This window comes from Citrus clementina, unplaced genomic scaffold (assembly GCF_000493195.1).
Source record: "Citrus clementina cultivar Clemenules unplaced genomic scaffold, Citrus_clementina_v1.0 scaffold_1, whole genome shotgun sequence".
Lineage (NCBI taxonomy): Eukaryota > Viridiplantae > Streptophyta > Magnoliopsida > Sapindales > Rutaceae > Citrus > Citrus x clementina.
Genome location: NW_006263303.1, coordinates 16,318,525 through 16,333,613, shown reverse-complemented (window position 1 = coordinate 16,333,613; position 15,089 = coordinate 16,318,525). Strand labels below are relative to the sequence as shown.

Sequence of the window (15,089 nt, the reverse complement as noted above, 5' to 3'; positions counted from 1 at the left end):
TGCAAGAGGAATTGAATCAATTTGAGAGAAACAATGTATGAGAATTAGTTCATAATCTGAAACATCAATCCATCATACGTACTAAATGGGTATTTAAAAACAAAATGGATGAATCCGGTGTGATTGTAAGAAATAAAGCTAAATTAGTGGCTCAAGGTTACAACCAAGAAGAGGGAATTGATTTTGATGAAACATTTGCACCTATAGCTAGACTAGAATCCATTAGAATGCTCTTAGCTTTTGCATGTCATAAAGATTTTATTTTATATCAAATGGATGTCAAGAGTACTTTATTATATGGTTATATTATGGAGGAAGTGTAAGTGAAACAACCCTCTAGTTTTGAAAATGAAAAATTTTCAGATCATGTGTATAAGTTATCTAAGGCATTGTATGGACTAAAATAAACACCTAGAGTATGGTATCATAGGCTTAAAAATGTCTTGTTAGATAACGATTTTTCTATGGGAAAAGCGGACACAACTCTATTTGTTAAGCATAAGAATTAAGATACATTTATTGTTCACATTTATGTTGATGACATTATTTTTGGTTTTACTAATGAATTATGTGTAAAGAATTTTCATCTTGTATGAGCAAAGAATTTGAGATGAGTATGATGGGAGAGTTGAAGTACTTCCTTGGACTTTAAATCAAACAAAACGAGGAAGAAATTTTCATAAATCAAGTCAAGTACGTGAAAGATCTACTCAAAAGATTTGGCTATGATAATGGAACGACAAAAAGCACTCCAATGAGTACTACCATCAAGTTGGACAAAGATGAGAAAGGTAAGGAAGTTGACATCATGACTTATCGAGGTATGATCGGATCCTTACTCTATTTGATTGCTAGTAGGCCTGATATTATGTTTAGTGTATGCTTGTGTGCTAGATTTCAATCTTGTCCGAAACGAATTTTTCAATATTTGATTGGCACCATCAATCTTGGCCTTTGGTATCCTAAGGGAACTCATATTAACTTAACTTGTTATTTGGATGCCAACTTTACCGGTTATAAAGAAAAAGTACTAGTGGAACATGTCACTTCCTAGGTCATTCACTTGTCTCTTGGTTTAGTAAGAAACAAAACTTGGTTGCACTTTCAACCACCGAGGCCGAATATATAGCCGTTGGTAGTTGTTGTGCGCAAACCCTTTGGATGAAACAAACCCTTAGAGACTATAATATTAATCTTGATCAAATACCTATATTGTGTGACAACACTAGTGCTATTAATTTATCCAAGAATCCTATTCAACATTCTAGGACTAAGCATATAGAAATTAGACATCATTTTCTTGGAGATCATGTTCAAAAGAGAGATGTTGTGATTAAATTTGTTTCTACTGAAAATCAACTTGCGGATATCTTTACAAAACCTATTAGTGAAGAGCATTTTATAAAGATAAGATATAAGCTTAGAATGATGAATGTTGCATCTTGAATCTTGATTTGTTGATTAAGTTGATATGTTCGTTATTGTATGAATTTATGCTTCATGAATTAAATAGCTTGATATGTTTTTTATTTTATGAATTTATGTGTCATGAATTAAATGGCTTATTAAAAAATTTTGAATCTCAAAATGATTTAAAAATTGATCAATTTTTAAGCCAAAAATAAATTGTTGTGTGTAATACAAGTCTAAGAGTTTACTAAACTTCAAAAATATTCTCCATAGTTTAACCAATAAACCTCTTCTAATCAACCGGAAAATCGTTCTTCTTATTGATTATTCTTTGAGTCATATTCTGGATAACCGGATTGGAAAACAAGTAAATCGTTTGAAGAGAATTTGGTTTCTGGAAAGAACCGGTCAGCCGGTTATGAAATCCAAAAAATCAGATTTGGTTTGATGCTTGCTAGACACAACCGGATAGCCGGTTATGAGATCCGGCAAACCGGATTCGCGTTGCTTGCTTGCTGCCTCCAACCGGTTAACCGGTTAGGCATATCCGGATAACCGAATTCATGTCCATTTATCATTGGACTTAACCGGATTACCGGTTATGTAAATTGGAAACCCGAAATCACGTTGCACACTCACTGGACCACAACCGGCTAACTGGTTAGTGACATCTGGTTAACCGGATTCGCGCTTATATGAACTATTCATCTTCATCTTCCTCTTTCGGTAAATCGGTTCTTCCTCTCTCTAAAAGTCGTTTCCATTTTCTCTATTTCTTACTCTAAAATTCATCATTTTCATTCATTTCCAATCCAAATCAATTCATAAATCTTATTTCCCATTTACTCTTGAGTCAAAAATCATCTTTAAAAACCATTTTCACCATCAAACTCATTAGATCCGAATCTCATCTAGGTTTTCAAATAAAACTTTCTCTCTCTAAATTCTTTCCTCTTAAGCTAGTTTTAATCCGAATTGAACCTCAATATTCATTTCAATCCTCACCATCTTCCTTCTCATTGCCTTATTTCACTTCAAATCAAACAAACTCACCATGTCAAGCTCATGGCCGGTTCATGGAAAAGGCAAAGAACCGGTTCAACCCACCAAACGCTCACGGCAAGCAGGGGGCACCTCCAATCAGTCTTCCTTTGAGTCCACGCATTTCCCAACCAAGCATTTAGTCAAATGATTTCACCAACAATTCATGACTCGAGAGGTACTCCAAACTTTCTTCATTTTACCAGATTAGTTGAATAGTCTTATCATTAGTAATAGAACTTTATTACAATTGTTGAAAGATGTTGGTTGGATTAATGCACTTGTTTTTTAGGAAAATGTATATCCTGACTTGGTGAAAGTGTTTTACTCGAATATGGATTCTTCCGTGGAGAAAGAGAATCGAGTAATCACCAAAGTTGGAGGAGTTTCGGTTGAGTTTGATGATTCGGAGTTGAACTCTATCCTAGGAACTTCCGATGATGGCCTACAAATTTTTTCACCTAGGAAATCTCCTAATATTAATCACTATGTTCATATTGATGCTGTTAAGAATATATGTCGTCGTATTGACCTTTCGGATGATGATTGTACTATCCATTTCTGCACCCAATGTTTTTGTCTTCAAACTCGGATATTACTTCGTTTTATTCAGAGTATTGTGCTTCCTAGATTAGGCCATTTGGATGAGGTTTCTCATTTGGATCTTGCCTTGATTGATTGTATTCTTAGACGTCGTCCGGTCGACTTAGGATACACCATTGTCCGAAACATGCTTTGTATACTTAAGTTGAATACCCGTTCCCTTCCGTATGGTCATTTCATCACTCGAATCCTCAAATACTTTAGCATCCCTATCCGTGAACCATCATGTAGGCCATCTAAGAGCATTGGGGTTGAGGTTGTTAGTTCTTTAGGTTTTGAGTGGTAAAATGGAACTTGGGTAAAGTTCACTGATAATAAGTTCACCTTTCTTGCTCCAAGTGATGATCAACCGCCTAATGCTGTGGTTCCAGCCGATCAGCTACCTATGTTTTCGCTTTCATTTCGGGGTCAGCGTAGACATCGTGATCCTTCAATGTCTACCTCTACTCCTGCAGTCTCTGCACCTATTGTGCCACCTCCCAAGCCTCCTATTTCTGAAGAGGTTACTCTTCAATAGCTTATGGATGAGGTGAAGACACTCTCTGTGTGGCAGACTGAGTTTTAGCAGTAGCAGCAGCAACGGCTCATTCATGGACAACGCCTCCTCTTTGAGCACTTCGGCATTTCATATCCGTATCCACCTCCATCACCACCTCAGTAGTCTCTTATGCTTATATTTGGACACACCTACATTTCATTTACTGCATTATGTTCCTTTATTTTCGATTGCATTGATGGTTGTTATTATTTTGGATTATGTATTTGCTTTGGATGATATGGAATTGTTTTGATTGTTTGTTATTTCATGGATGATATGTTATTTCCTTATACTTTGGATATTTTTGGACTAATGTGCTGTATTGAGATTTCGATGATTGATAGGGGGAGCTTTTATTCTTTTTGATGATGAAGGGGGAGATATAATATGTAAAGGGAAAATATAGGAAACTCATTTGTTATGAAAAATATTCATATGCACTTATGTAGGGGGATTTTTTAAATCTTTTTGAAATTAGTCTTTAAACCTTGCATTCATTAAGAGTGAGCTTTTCATAACTAGATTAAATTTTTATAATGTGTTTTGTCATCATAAAAAATGGGGAGATTGTTAGCCTATATGACTATAGATATTGATTTTAATGATAACAAACCACATGTGTTGATTAAATAAAGATTTATGTATTGTGTTTTTTAATAAGAAAATAATTTTATGGAATTAAGTTGTTGTGGACTAAAATGAAAGAATTTTATAATCTTTGATATTGTTTTAAATTTCAGATTTGGACCTATTTGATAATATTTAAATATTTTGGGCTATTCTATAATTTCTTATATTTTGGGTGATATCATAATTTCAGAAAGTTTTGGTATTAACAAATCATTATTTAGAAATTCTGAAATTGGACCTATTTGAAAACTTTCATAACATTTTAGGCCATAATATAGTTTTATAAAGTTTTGGGGTAAAATGATAATTTTAAAAAATAATTCACTGTAGCAGTTATGTAGCAAGCGGCTGCCCAAATCCAGTCTACCATTTTTCATGATCCGGATAGCCGCTTGCTACATAACTGCTACAGTGAATTATTTTTTAAAATTATCATATATTCAAAAATTCAAATTTTGGCTATAACGGTAACATTAAGCGGCTAACTGGATGTCCATAAACAGTAAGCCGGTTATCACCAAGATTTGTTAATACCAAAACTTTCTGAAATTATGATATCACCCAAATCTAATTCATTTTCAAGCTCTCTTGCAAGCAAAATAAAAAAAAGGAAATTATTATTCGTATATCCTAAATTTGCGTTTTTATTAAAAATACTATAACACTTTAAGGGTGTATTAATCATCCACCCTAAATCGACAAAAGTTATATGCCGACCACTAAACCATTAGCTGTCGTTTGAAAGTTAACGGAATTGTAGCGAATTGACGATTTTACCCTTAAAAATTATCACTTGTATACCCTTAAAATCTCTTATTATCACTTATATACCTTAAAATTATCACTTGTATCAATGAAAAGATCAGATTACCCTTCTGACATTATCATGTTTAAACGGCAACTAATGATTTGGTGGACGGTATATACATTTTGTCAACTTATGGTGGACGATTAATATACCTTGAAAGTGTTGTAGTAAATTTGATAACGGAGTAAACTAAGGGTATACGATTGATAATTTCCCTAAAAAAAAGCACACAACATTCATTGAGCTCTCATTTCGCAAATTATCAAACCTTGAATTATCTTTTGTTCTTCAATTTGTATATCTACTCTTTAAGAGAGTTTTTATTGTAATATTCAATTCCTCATCTTAATTGTGAGTATTTGAGTGTGTGAGACACTTGAGTGAAGAGATTGGGAGATAATCTTTTTGTTGTAAAGGTCCATTGACACCTTGAAGTCAATTGTGACCATTTGAAGCCTTGGAAGGCTTGCATAGTGAAATCCTCAAGCTTGGATTGCTTGGAGGTGTGGACGTAGGCGGGGATTGCCGAACCACGTAAAAATTCGTGTTTGTTTCTCTTCTCCCTTACTCATTTGTTATTGTGCTTTTATTGAACTTATTACTTTCGATTTTATTAAGGCGTTAGATTGGATTGTTGTGTGGTTTTGTTAGGATAATTTTTAAAAATACCAATTCACCCCCCCTCTTGGGTTGCACACTTGTATTTCATCACAGCCATATTAGAGTGTTATCACTGTCATATTAGTGTGTCGACATTATATCTAAGTACCCATATAGATCCAAAGTGGATCTAGATCTACAGATTAACATGGAATGATAATAACTTGTAGAAAATATAACTTATAAACATGTAATTAAGAAAAATAAACTTATAACTTACTTGAGAGAGTAATTAATTCCACAATTTAAATCCTTGAGTTTGACACTCATTCTTAGCTTAGAAAATAAATCACCCATAATGACAAGCAAAACAATAATTTTATTTAACAAATTTATGAAATACAATACAAGAAAATTGAAAAACAAACGAGAAGACGAGTTTTTTTCCTAAAATTTGCTGTAGATTAGATTTACACTTAATTTCTCTACAAATGCTCCAATTCTCTCCTCTAATCTCCACATAAATTTTTGAGTTCTTTTGCCTTTGTATAAGAAAAGTTTGAGTTGATCAAGTGTGGGCATTTACATGATATTTTTAGTGAGCTTGTAATCGCAACCTTTAGATGAGTTTTAATGATACAATTTAAGGGTCTAAAATTGCAACAATTATGGATCGTTATAGAATCAACGGATCAATGGCTATAAATAACGTCAAAGTGAGACCATCTATTGGCTTATTTTTTAAGGTGTTTGAACTATTAAATTGATGAGTGTTAAATCTAGTTTAACAAGGTGCATGTGAGCTGTGGCAAAATCATAGCCGTTCAGAATTAATGTTGGATTAAAGGTGCAAGCAATTCTTTCAAAGGCTTTTGAGTCACTAAAATCAAAATTTCATTTCTGTTTTTCTAATCTAAGCATCATTAATCTAGGAATTACCTACAAAAACACAAAAAACCATACTTAAAAATAGGTAAAAATATAAATTATAAAATGAATTAGGAATTTGTAAATGTAATAAAATTGTTAATGTTATCAACATCGTAAGTGAAAAAAATGATAATTTTAACTTTAATTAAATGTACCCATTTTTCACTTTTAATTAAATGTACCCTTTTTGGTGTTAATCATCCATTAACAAAGACTGGAAAAATTATAAAAAAAAAATTAAAGGAAAAGTCAGCCTAAGAGGTAAACTCTCTCCTCGATTGAAATTTTTCTCTTTTCTAGCTATGATGTGGTAGATAAGAAGCAACAATTAGTAAGAAGCAATTTTGTGGCTAACTTTAAGAGCAGCAAAACGAAATATGGTTTCATCAAGAAAGTTTGTTAGTGAAATATTTATGACTATAGTCTTCTAGTTTCTCTTTGCTTTGTCAAGAGAGAGTTTTTGAGACAAAAATGTTGTTTTCATACCGATGCTTATGGTAAGGTTAGATTGGCAAATATTGTTGATGAAACAACAATGACTAATAGCGATAATGACTGGGGTTTATGGCCAAGAGTATAAAAGTTTAACAATCTTAGTTGGATTTTATTGATGACGATGGTGGTGGAGTGGCAACATCAATGGTTGGTTTAACTAGTCGATGTTCATGATTTGGGTAAGTGGTTTATAGGTCTTAAAGTCGATATCCTAGTTCACTATTTTAGCCTGTTGGTTGAGAATTTAGGTAACTTCAAAATAAGCCAACCCAATTTTTGTTAATGCAACACAACCTAAATTTATTATTCATTTAGGTCATATATTCTAATAGTTGATCTTTATGATGAAAAGTCTTATTGGTAATTAAATTTAGAGAATAAACTCCACTAGTGCAACTTTTGCCACCGTGCCATATGAGTTTCTTAGGGGTTAGTTCAACGGTTTAATTCTCTTAATGTCTTAGGATAGTTGAAATCCTCTTTATTTGAGAGAGACCTTTCTTTCATTGGAGTGGATTTTCAAGTTAGAGCTATGTCAAAGTAGATTTCGATAGACTTATGCAATAATACTACACTTACTGAGCTACTTCAAGATATGTCCAAATAAATTTATACAAGTACATTAAAAACATACTACGTGTACTGTAATTTTGCCATGGCTGAGCTCAATTTTTGAATCATCACTAAAAGCCTTGTAATTTTTTTTTTTGGCTGCAAATAACCATCATTATGACATTATATCAAGGGGACAGGTGACCCAACTTCATGTTATTATAAAACCACTATTACTAAGTGATATAAAATGGTCCATGTTGTTTATAAAAATACGTTAGTTAAGTTCTTAGGAAATATTGGAGGGATTGTAAATAGTCGTACTTAAAATTCAGACTTCTTAGGTAATTTGTGGCTTCTGTGACATATAGAAGCCACTACTACTAAGTAACATGCACACTTGAAATATTGCTGAACATTGCTCAAGTTATATTGATGTTTGTCTCTTCAGATACAATGGATTCAAATAGTATTGGAAGGACAACTTTATTATTTTAGTGAACTCTAATTGGTGTTTGAACTTTATCACACGAAAGAATAAAGTTAAAGAAAATTTATTTGAGAGAGAAGAGTAAAAATTTCTTCGATTTTAATGTATTTTACAAATGAAATTGAAAACTAATTTATAAATTTTATGTAGGACATTTTGGCCCCAAAGTTAGGCACTAACTTTTGAATAGCACTAACTTTTGAATCTAAGCTGAATTTATAATTTGAAATACAACATGTAATTGTTGCAATTAATTACAACCCTTAACCACTTGTAACAATTTTTTAAGCTATTTTTTCCTTTGAAAAACAATAACATTCATCCCCCAACAGTCCTTTAATCTCTTTATGTTATAATCCAATTTTCTTTTATAAATGATTTTGAGTCGAATGCTTCCTTCATACAAAGTAGCCAGTAATAGTTACAACATATGACTAACATTGCCAACACATCTCATATTTTATTTTATTTCAAATAAATTCCAGGACAATACAAAAAAAAAATCCATTTACTTTTATAAACTAATGAAACCTCTTTGAAATGTAATTTCTCATTTATTCAAGTTACAGATGGCCAACAGGTTAGACGGCACGACATGACATGAGCACATTTCGGTGGGGCACACGGCATGGCACATACTTAAAATTTTAAGCACGCGGACCTTAAAAGCACAACACGTTTAGAGATGGGTTAAGCACGACACGATAAAAAAACTCGTAATAAGCACATTTTATTTTTTTAATGAAAGTAAACTTAAAATTTTATGATTTTACAAATAACTTGAAATTGGATTTTTTACATTCATTTAATTTTTAGTTTAAAAAATCTATAATTGATTTATATTTATAATTTATTAAGTAAATAATTGATATCATGATTTTAATGAATAAAATTATAAATATCATGATTTTATAAATATGCATTACTATTATTGTGAATTATGATTTATGACTCTATGAAAGTTCAAGTTAACAATTAAATTAACCCATAAAAAGTTTATTATTATTATTATTGTTAAGTATTAAAAAAATTCTAATACTATAAGGTTAAACTTAGTAATTAATATTATATTTTCTTATTATTATCGGTTTATTATTATTAAATGTGGACTTGAGTTTTGAATTTTCGATTCTATTAAATTTGAATAAAGGCATAGACCTAAGAAAAGTATATAAACTTGAAAAAATACCCAAACAATTTAGCATGCGCTCTTAAAAATTAAAAAAGAAGAAAGCTTATTGGATTTTTTTCTTAGGCACGGCACGACACGACACGTCCCACGGCACGGCAAGTGTGGGCACGGCACATTCTAAGTAAAAAAATTACGGCACGGCACGAAACGCATAATGAGTATGGCACAACACAGGCACCATGTATGGGCTTTGCTGCAGGCCCGGCCTATTGGCCATGTCTAATTCAAGTACCAAGGTTTGAGCAATCTATAATCCGTTACGAAGAATTCATAGAGAAGATTTGAAATCATCCATGAGTATATTTTCTTAATATACATCTAGCTCAAGATTGCCATAAAATAGTTATTTTATGACTTTTTCTAACATGTGTCTTATCCTGAAAGTTACTCATCTAATGGACTAGTATCATTTTGGGCACGAGTTTTCATTTGTGCGATCATTTTGCAGAAAACTATCGATTTTCAATTCAATAAATTCTTTAGAAATTCGAAAAGGATTTTGCTACGTTGCTCATTTATACTTTTATTATTGTATTTTTTATGGATATTTTTATTATTGTTAGCAAAAAAATAAATTTTAATTAATTTCTCATCACAAGGGCCAGCACATCGGGAGAATTACACTGGCTTCCTAATGTTTGCATTTTCACAAATACGTACATAACTTTTCTATTTGTATCAAGTATGTCCACAAGCCCGAAAGTATGATAGCAATTGTTTGTTTTTTTTTGTTTCTGTATTTTGTATTTTTTGATTTTTTTTAAATTTTGAATGGATCTAAATATATATGTTTGAATAATATACTTATTTTTTTATTTTTCATATCTGATTATAAAGGTATTTTTATCAACCAAAATATTTGAAAACTATTTTTTTCCAGACATAACTTTTAAAGGTGTCACACATGCTTATTGTTTCTTGTAGATGAAAATTTATAAGTTAAATATTTGAAAAACAAACAGAAGCATATCATATTATTTTTACTTAAAAGAGAGAGAGTGTGTGTGACATCTTAAAAATTTTAAGGTAACCACCTCTTTTTTTTTTTAAAGTTAAAAATAAGATAATAATAGGTAATTTATATTCAATAAATATCATCATAATTTTTTTTTTCAAGATGATATACAATTTTTTTGAATAAAAAATAATTAATTTGCACTAGAGTTTTCCAATTTATTTTGCTAAACATAATATAATTTGAGGACCTTCCTTAAATTGAGGACCTTTTTGTGTATATTATAACCTTTTGCAAAATAAATTTTACTTGGCTATAATACAGATCTGAATAATGATAATAATCCTCTTATGGCTTTTAGATGGATACTTACAGGAGCACTGAAATTCCAAATTTGTGAGTGTTGTCTTTTATTTTGCAAACTTCAGTGAATGGTCTTTTTGTAATTTTAATTTTCATTTGATGACTAGTATTATTTCTTGGCTCAAAAATAAAATATGAACAACCGAAGTCTGCAGTAATAATTTTAAAGGATAGGCGTACGACGTTATATAATAGAAAATTAGGAAATACATGTATTTAATATAGTTTTCATTCAGGTTTCAATTTTCATTCCGGTTTTATTTCATTTATATAAAAATCAAAATTTATAACTTTTTCTATTTATAGGTAAATATCTTCAAATCAGACATAAAATTATAAAATACAGACAAACAAAAATGCTAAATCACCAAAAGCAAATAAAATTTAGACTTTACCTAAAAACAAAGAGACCAAATAAATTATTAAGCATATAATATATGATACTTTTGTCATTTCAATAAATATTTAGGGATCTATTTTTAACAAAGGGTGGAGTTATTTGAATCCACTTTCTCTTTACAGTATTTTAAAAAAATAAATTCATTATTAAAAATAAAAAATTTAAAATTTCAAAATTACACTTTACTAATTACTTTTATTTTCTTTACCTTATAATTATATATTCACTCTACTCTCATATTTCGTAAAGTAAACACTTAATTTCACCATAATTTAAATTCATTTTTTTATCCTTTTTTAGTATTTCATGATCTTTGTTTTCATGGTTTTTATATATAAGATTTTTTTTCTTGATATTCATTAGCTTTTGTGTTTGGTAAAAATTAATTTTTTGATATTAATTAACTTTTATGACTAATAAAAATTTAGTGATGTTCATTTTTAAACAATAGATTTTGTTTTTCTTAGTTAGTGATATTAATTATTTACATTAAAAAAATATTTGAAAGAATTGATGAGAATTTGTGCAATTGAGAAGAGAAATAAAAGAAAGGATTAATTAAATAATTTTATAAAAAATATTTAGATAATAAAATTTTTAATTAAGAAGAGGGTGCTGAGAAAAAATTAATAGGTTCAAATAACTCTATCCTTTAATAAATAGAGAAGCCATGCATTTCCTTTGCCTAATAAAAATATATTTAAATTAAATAAAGAATAAAATTTAATAAAAATTATTTGTTTAAACGGTAGAAATCAGAATTGCAATAAATTATATCCATATATATATATATATATATATATATATATTTTTTTTTTTTGTTTTTATTGAGAATGGAATGGATTGGGATTATATAATTATCCGATCAAATCAGAGTGTCCGTAAAAGTTGTGACCCAATTGTACACGTCTCTTCAAGCGAGCACAATGCCACGTCACTCTCCCGTTTATTTGGCTACTCTTTCTCTTTGGAGGAAATCTTGAGCTGAAGGATTGTTAGTGAGCTGCTGAGACACAAATGGAGAAGAAGAGTCAACATCAATCATCATCATTAATCAGAAAAACGGACGGCGAAGATTTCTCTGATCTGAATTACGAATCAGGATTCGGCAACAGCTTCTCGTCGGAGGCGATCGACGGTGCGTTGCCACGTGGACAGAACAGCCCCCTCGTTTGTCCGTTCGGTCTCTACGCCGAACAGATCTCCGGCACCTCCTTCACCTCCCCTCGCAAGCTCAATCAACGCAGGTCCCTCTCCCGCCTTGATAATTGTTTCATTTCATATTCATATTTAAAAAAAAAGATTTTTTTTTTGAAGAAAAAAAAACAATTTATGCCTTTGCTATGTTATTGCTAGTAGTATTCATGTTGCTGAATGATTTTGGTGTTTTTTTTTATTTTTTTTATTTTGAGCAGTTGGTTATACAGAATAAAACCTTCTGCAACACATGAACCGTTTAAGCCTCGAGTGCCTGCTCATGGGAAGCTGGTGAGTGAATTTGACAAGTCTAACAGTTACACTACGCCGACTCAGCTCCGGTGGAAGCCGGTTGATATCCCTGATTCACCGACTGATTTTATTGACGGGTTGTACACGATATGTGGGGCCGGCAGCTCATTTCTTCGGCATGGATATGCTATTCACATGTAATTGGTATTCCGTGGTCATTTTCTCTATTTTTATTTTGTAGTAAAGGCTATCTCGATGCCCTTTTCTTCTTGTTAGAATTATTAATGTCGTAGTTCAGTCCTAAGTGGTATGAAAGCTTGTTGCTTGGTTAAGAAAAAAGATGTTGCGAGAGGTTACGTGAGTTATAGATTTTAAACTATCTTAATTAATCTTACAACTGAAATTGAGGCAATTGTTTATTGAAATTGGGCAACCTATATGCAAATTTTGATAAGCATGGGGCTTTTTGTTTACGATGTAGGTACACTGCCAACAAATCAATGGACAACTGTGCCTTCTGTAATGCTGATGGAGATTTTTTGGTAGTTCCCCAAAAAGGAAGTAAGTGACTTTGCATCTTCTCCAAATATTAATTTAATGACTCTTGTTTATTTTACATACCTGTGTTAATTTCGACTGCCTTTCTGTTTGTCAGAGGTTCAGTCAAGTAATAGCTAATCATAGGAGATATGGAGTCAATGGTGCCTTAATCTTTATACATCTATAACATATCAGCTCATTCATTTTTTTGAATGCATATGAAGATTCTGTCCTGCCATAATTTTTTGAACCTTCTGGTGAAATTGATTGATTCTTAACCACTTGGATTATTTGGTGCTTTGAAAATTTTCGGCTCCATTCAGTCGTGCCTTTTTGATAAATTTTCTGATCATTCAAGAATATCTTTTCTAATACTTTGAAATGGTTGCATAGGGCTGTGGATTGCTACTGAATGTGGAAAACTGGAAGTCTCTCCTGGTGAAATTGCCGTTTTACCTCAAGGGTTTCGTTTTGCTGTAAGTTTACCAGATGGTCCATCACGTGGTTACATCGCAGAGATTTTTGGTACCCATTTTCAGCTTCCTGATCTTGGTCCAATAGGTACATTTTTTTTTTTAGCATTTTTCTGGAAGTGAATTAAGCACATAGTTTGTTTTTCTTTTGTATCTTTCAACATAGCTTGCTTTATCAGTCTCTACAATCTTTGTTGTTATCATCATTATTTTATTTTTAAGTTTTATGAAGGTGCTAACTCAGGGAAAAATGTAATCTTGTTGCATTTAGGTGCAAATGGTCTTGCTGCTCCGAGAGATTTCCTTGTTCCAACGGCCTGGTTTGAAGAGGGTTCCCGTCTAGGATACACAATTGTACAAAAGTTTGGGGGAGAATTGTTTACAGCTAGACAAGATTTTTCACCCTTTAATGTTGTTGCTTGGCATGGTAATTATGTACCATATAAGGTGGGTGTTAATCCCATAATATCAGCCCCTCTTATTTGAAATAGAAGTGAACGGGGGCACGCACTTAGCCAGCTGTTTTGTTTTCCTATGTGTGAAGTCAATCAGCCAAAAGATCTAACTAGTGTAAAAGAAAATGCCTAGTTGTAGGTTTATGATAATGCACCCTCATGCACACTAATTTGTAAACTTCTATTTGCAGTATGATCTCAGTAAGTTCTGTCCTTTCAACACTGTTTTAGTCGATCACGGTGATCCATCTATAAATACTGGTACGATTAGTCTTTATCCTTGTTTTTCTTTTCTCTAGAATTATTCTTGTTATTTTATTTGTTATTTTTAAATGTATCATTGATAGCTTATAATAATTTTCTTAATTTGATTTGGTTGAATGTATGGCAGTTCTGACAGCACCAACTGATAAACCTGGTGTGGCATTGCTTGACTTTGTCATATTTCCTCCTCGATGGTTGGTTGCAGAGCATACATTCCGACCACCATACTACCATAGAAATTGTATGAGTGAGTTTATGGGTCTGATACGTGGTGGATACGAGGTATACATTTGTACAATATACGCTTTTATTCTTATATGGTCATAGTTACTCAATTCCTCACTTTATGGCTTCGTACAATAATTTGCACTTTGGAGGAGCTTGTTGTGTCATGCACATAAACTTGGCAATACTTCATTCAGTTCTATTATTCATTTTGTTTGTTTTGCTTTTTAGGCAAAAGCTGATGGGTTTCTCCCAGGTGGTGCGAGCCTTCATAGTTGTATGACTCCCCATGGTCCTGATACGAAGACATATGAGGTATGCCTCTAGCACACAATATCTATGTTTACTGCTTGTTTCCCATCAAGACTCTCCCTAATCTCCATTTATAAAAATCTAGAACCTAATGATTCAGCAGTTGTTTTGTACATGTGGAGATGCAGAAAACAAAATTTTTACATGATTATATGTATTTACAAAACCTCTCTGATTTCTTTATGCCTTTTTAACTTTTCTTGATTGGTAACCATATGCTCGAATTTAAGAGATTGACTGACTGGTAGAGGCATTAAAGCATTGGCTGGCTGGTAGAGGTGTTAGTGTTAAAGCCTTAAAACATTCTGCTTAACGATGAATGATCCTGATCTTACAATTTTTTTTTTTCTTTTTAACACAGGCC

The 15,089-nt window shown here is 31.8% G+C and overlaps 1 protein-coding gene across 1 annotated transcript; it reads left to right on the top strand.

Moving 5' to 3' along the window:
- Positions 1–11,907: 11,907 nt before the first annotated feature.
- Positions 11,908–14,755, top strand: LOC18054004 (homogentisate 1,2-dioxygenase). Its single transcript, XM_006451688.2, has 8 exons — positions 11,908–12,254; positions 12,423–12,653; positions 12,938–13,017; positions 13,390–13,557; positions 13,741–13,916; positions 14,116–14,185; positions 14,316–14,470; positions 14,645–14,755. Exons 1-8 carry the CDS (start codon positions 12,025–12,027, stop codon positions 14,738–14,740), a joined length of 1,206 nt encoding a protein of 401 aa, XP_006451751.1. The 5' UTR covers positions 11,908–12,024; the 3' UTR covers positions 14,741–14,755.
- Positions 14,756–15,089: the final 334 nt, after the last annotated feature.

Bases quoted from the DNA above. Each gene is read 5' to 3' on its own strand.
- LOC18054004 (XM_006451688.2), top strand. From the start codon at position 12,025: ATGGAGAAGAAGAGTCAACATCAATCATCATCATTAATCAGAAAAACG. The intron at 12,654-12,937 runs GTAATTGGTATT...TTTACGATGTAG, and splicing joins CATGGATATGCTATTCACAT to GTACACTGCCAACAAATCAA. The intron at 14,471-14,644 runs GTATACATTTGT...TTTGCTTTTTAG, and splicing joins TGATACGTGGTGGATACGAG to GCAAAAGCTGATGGGTTTCT.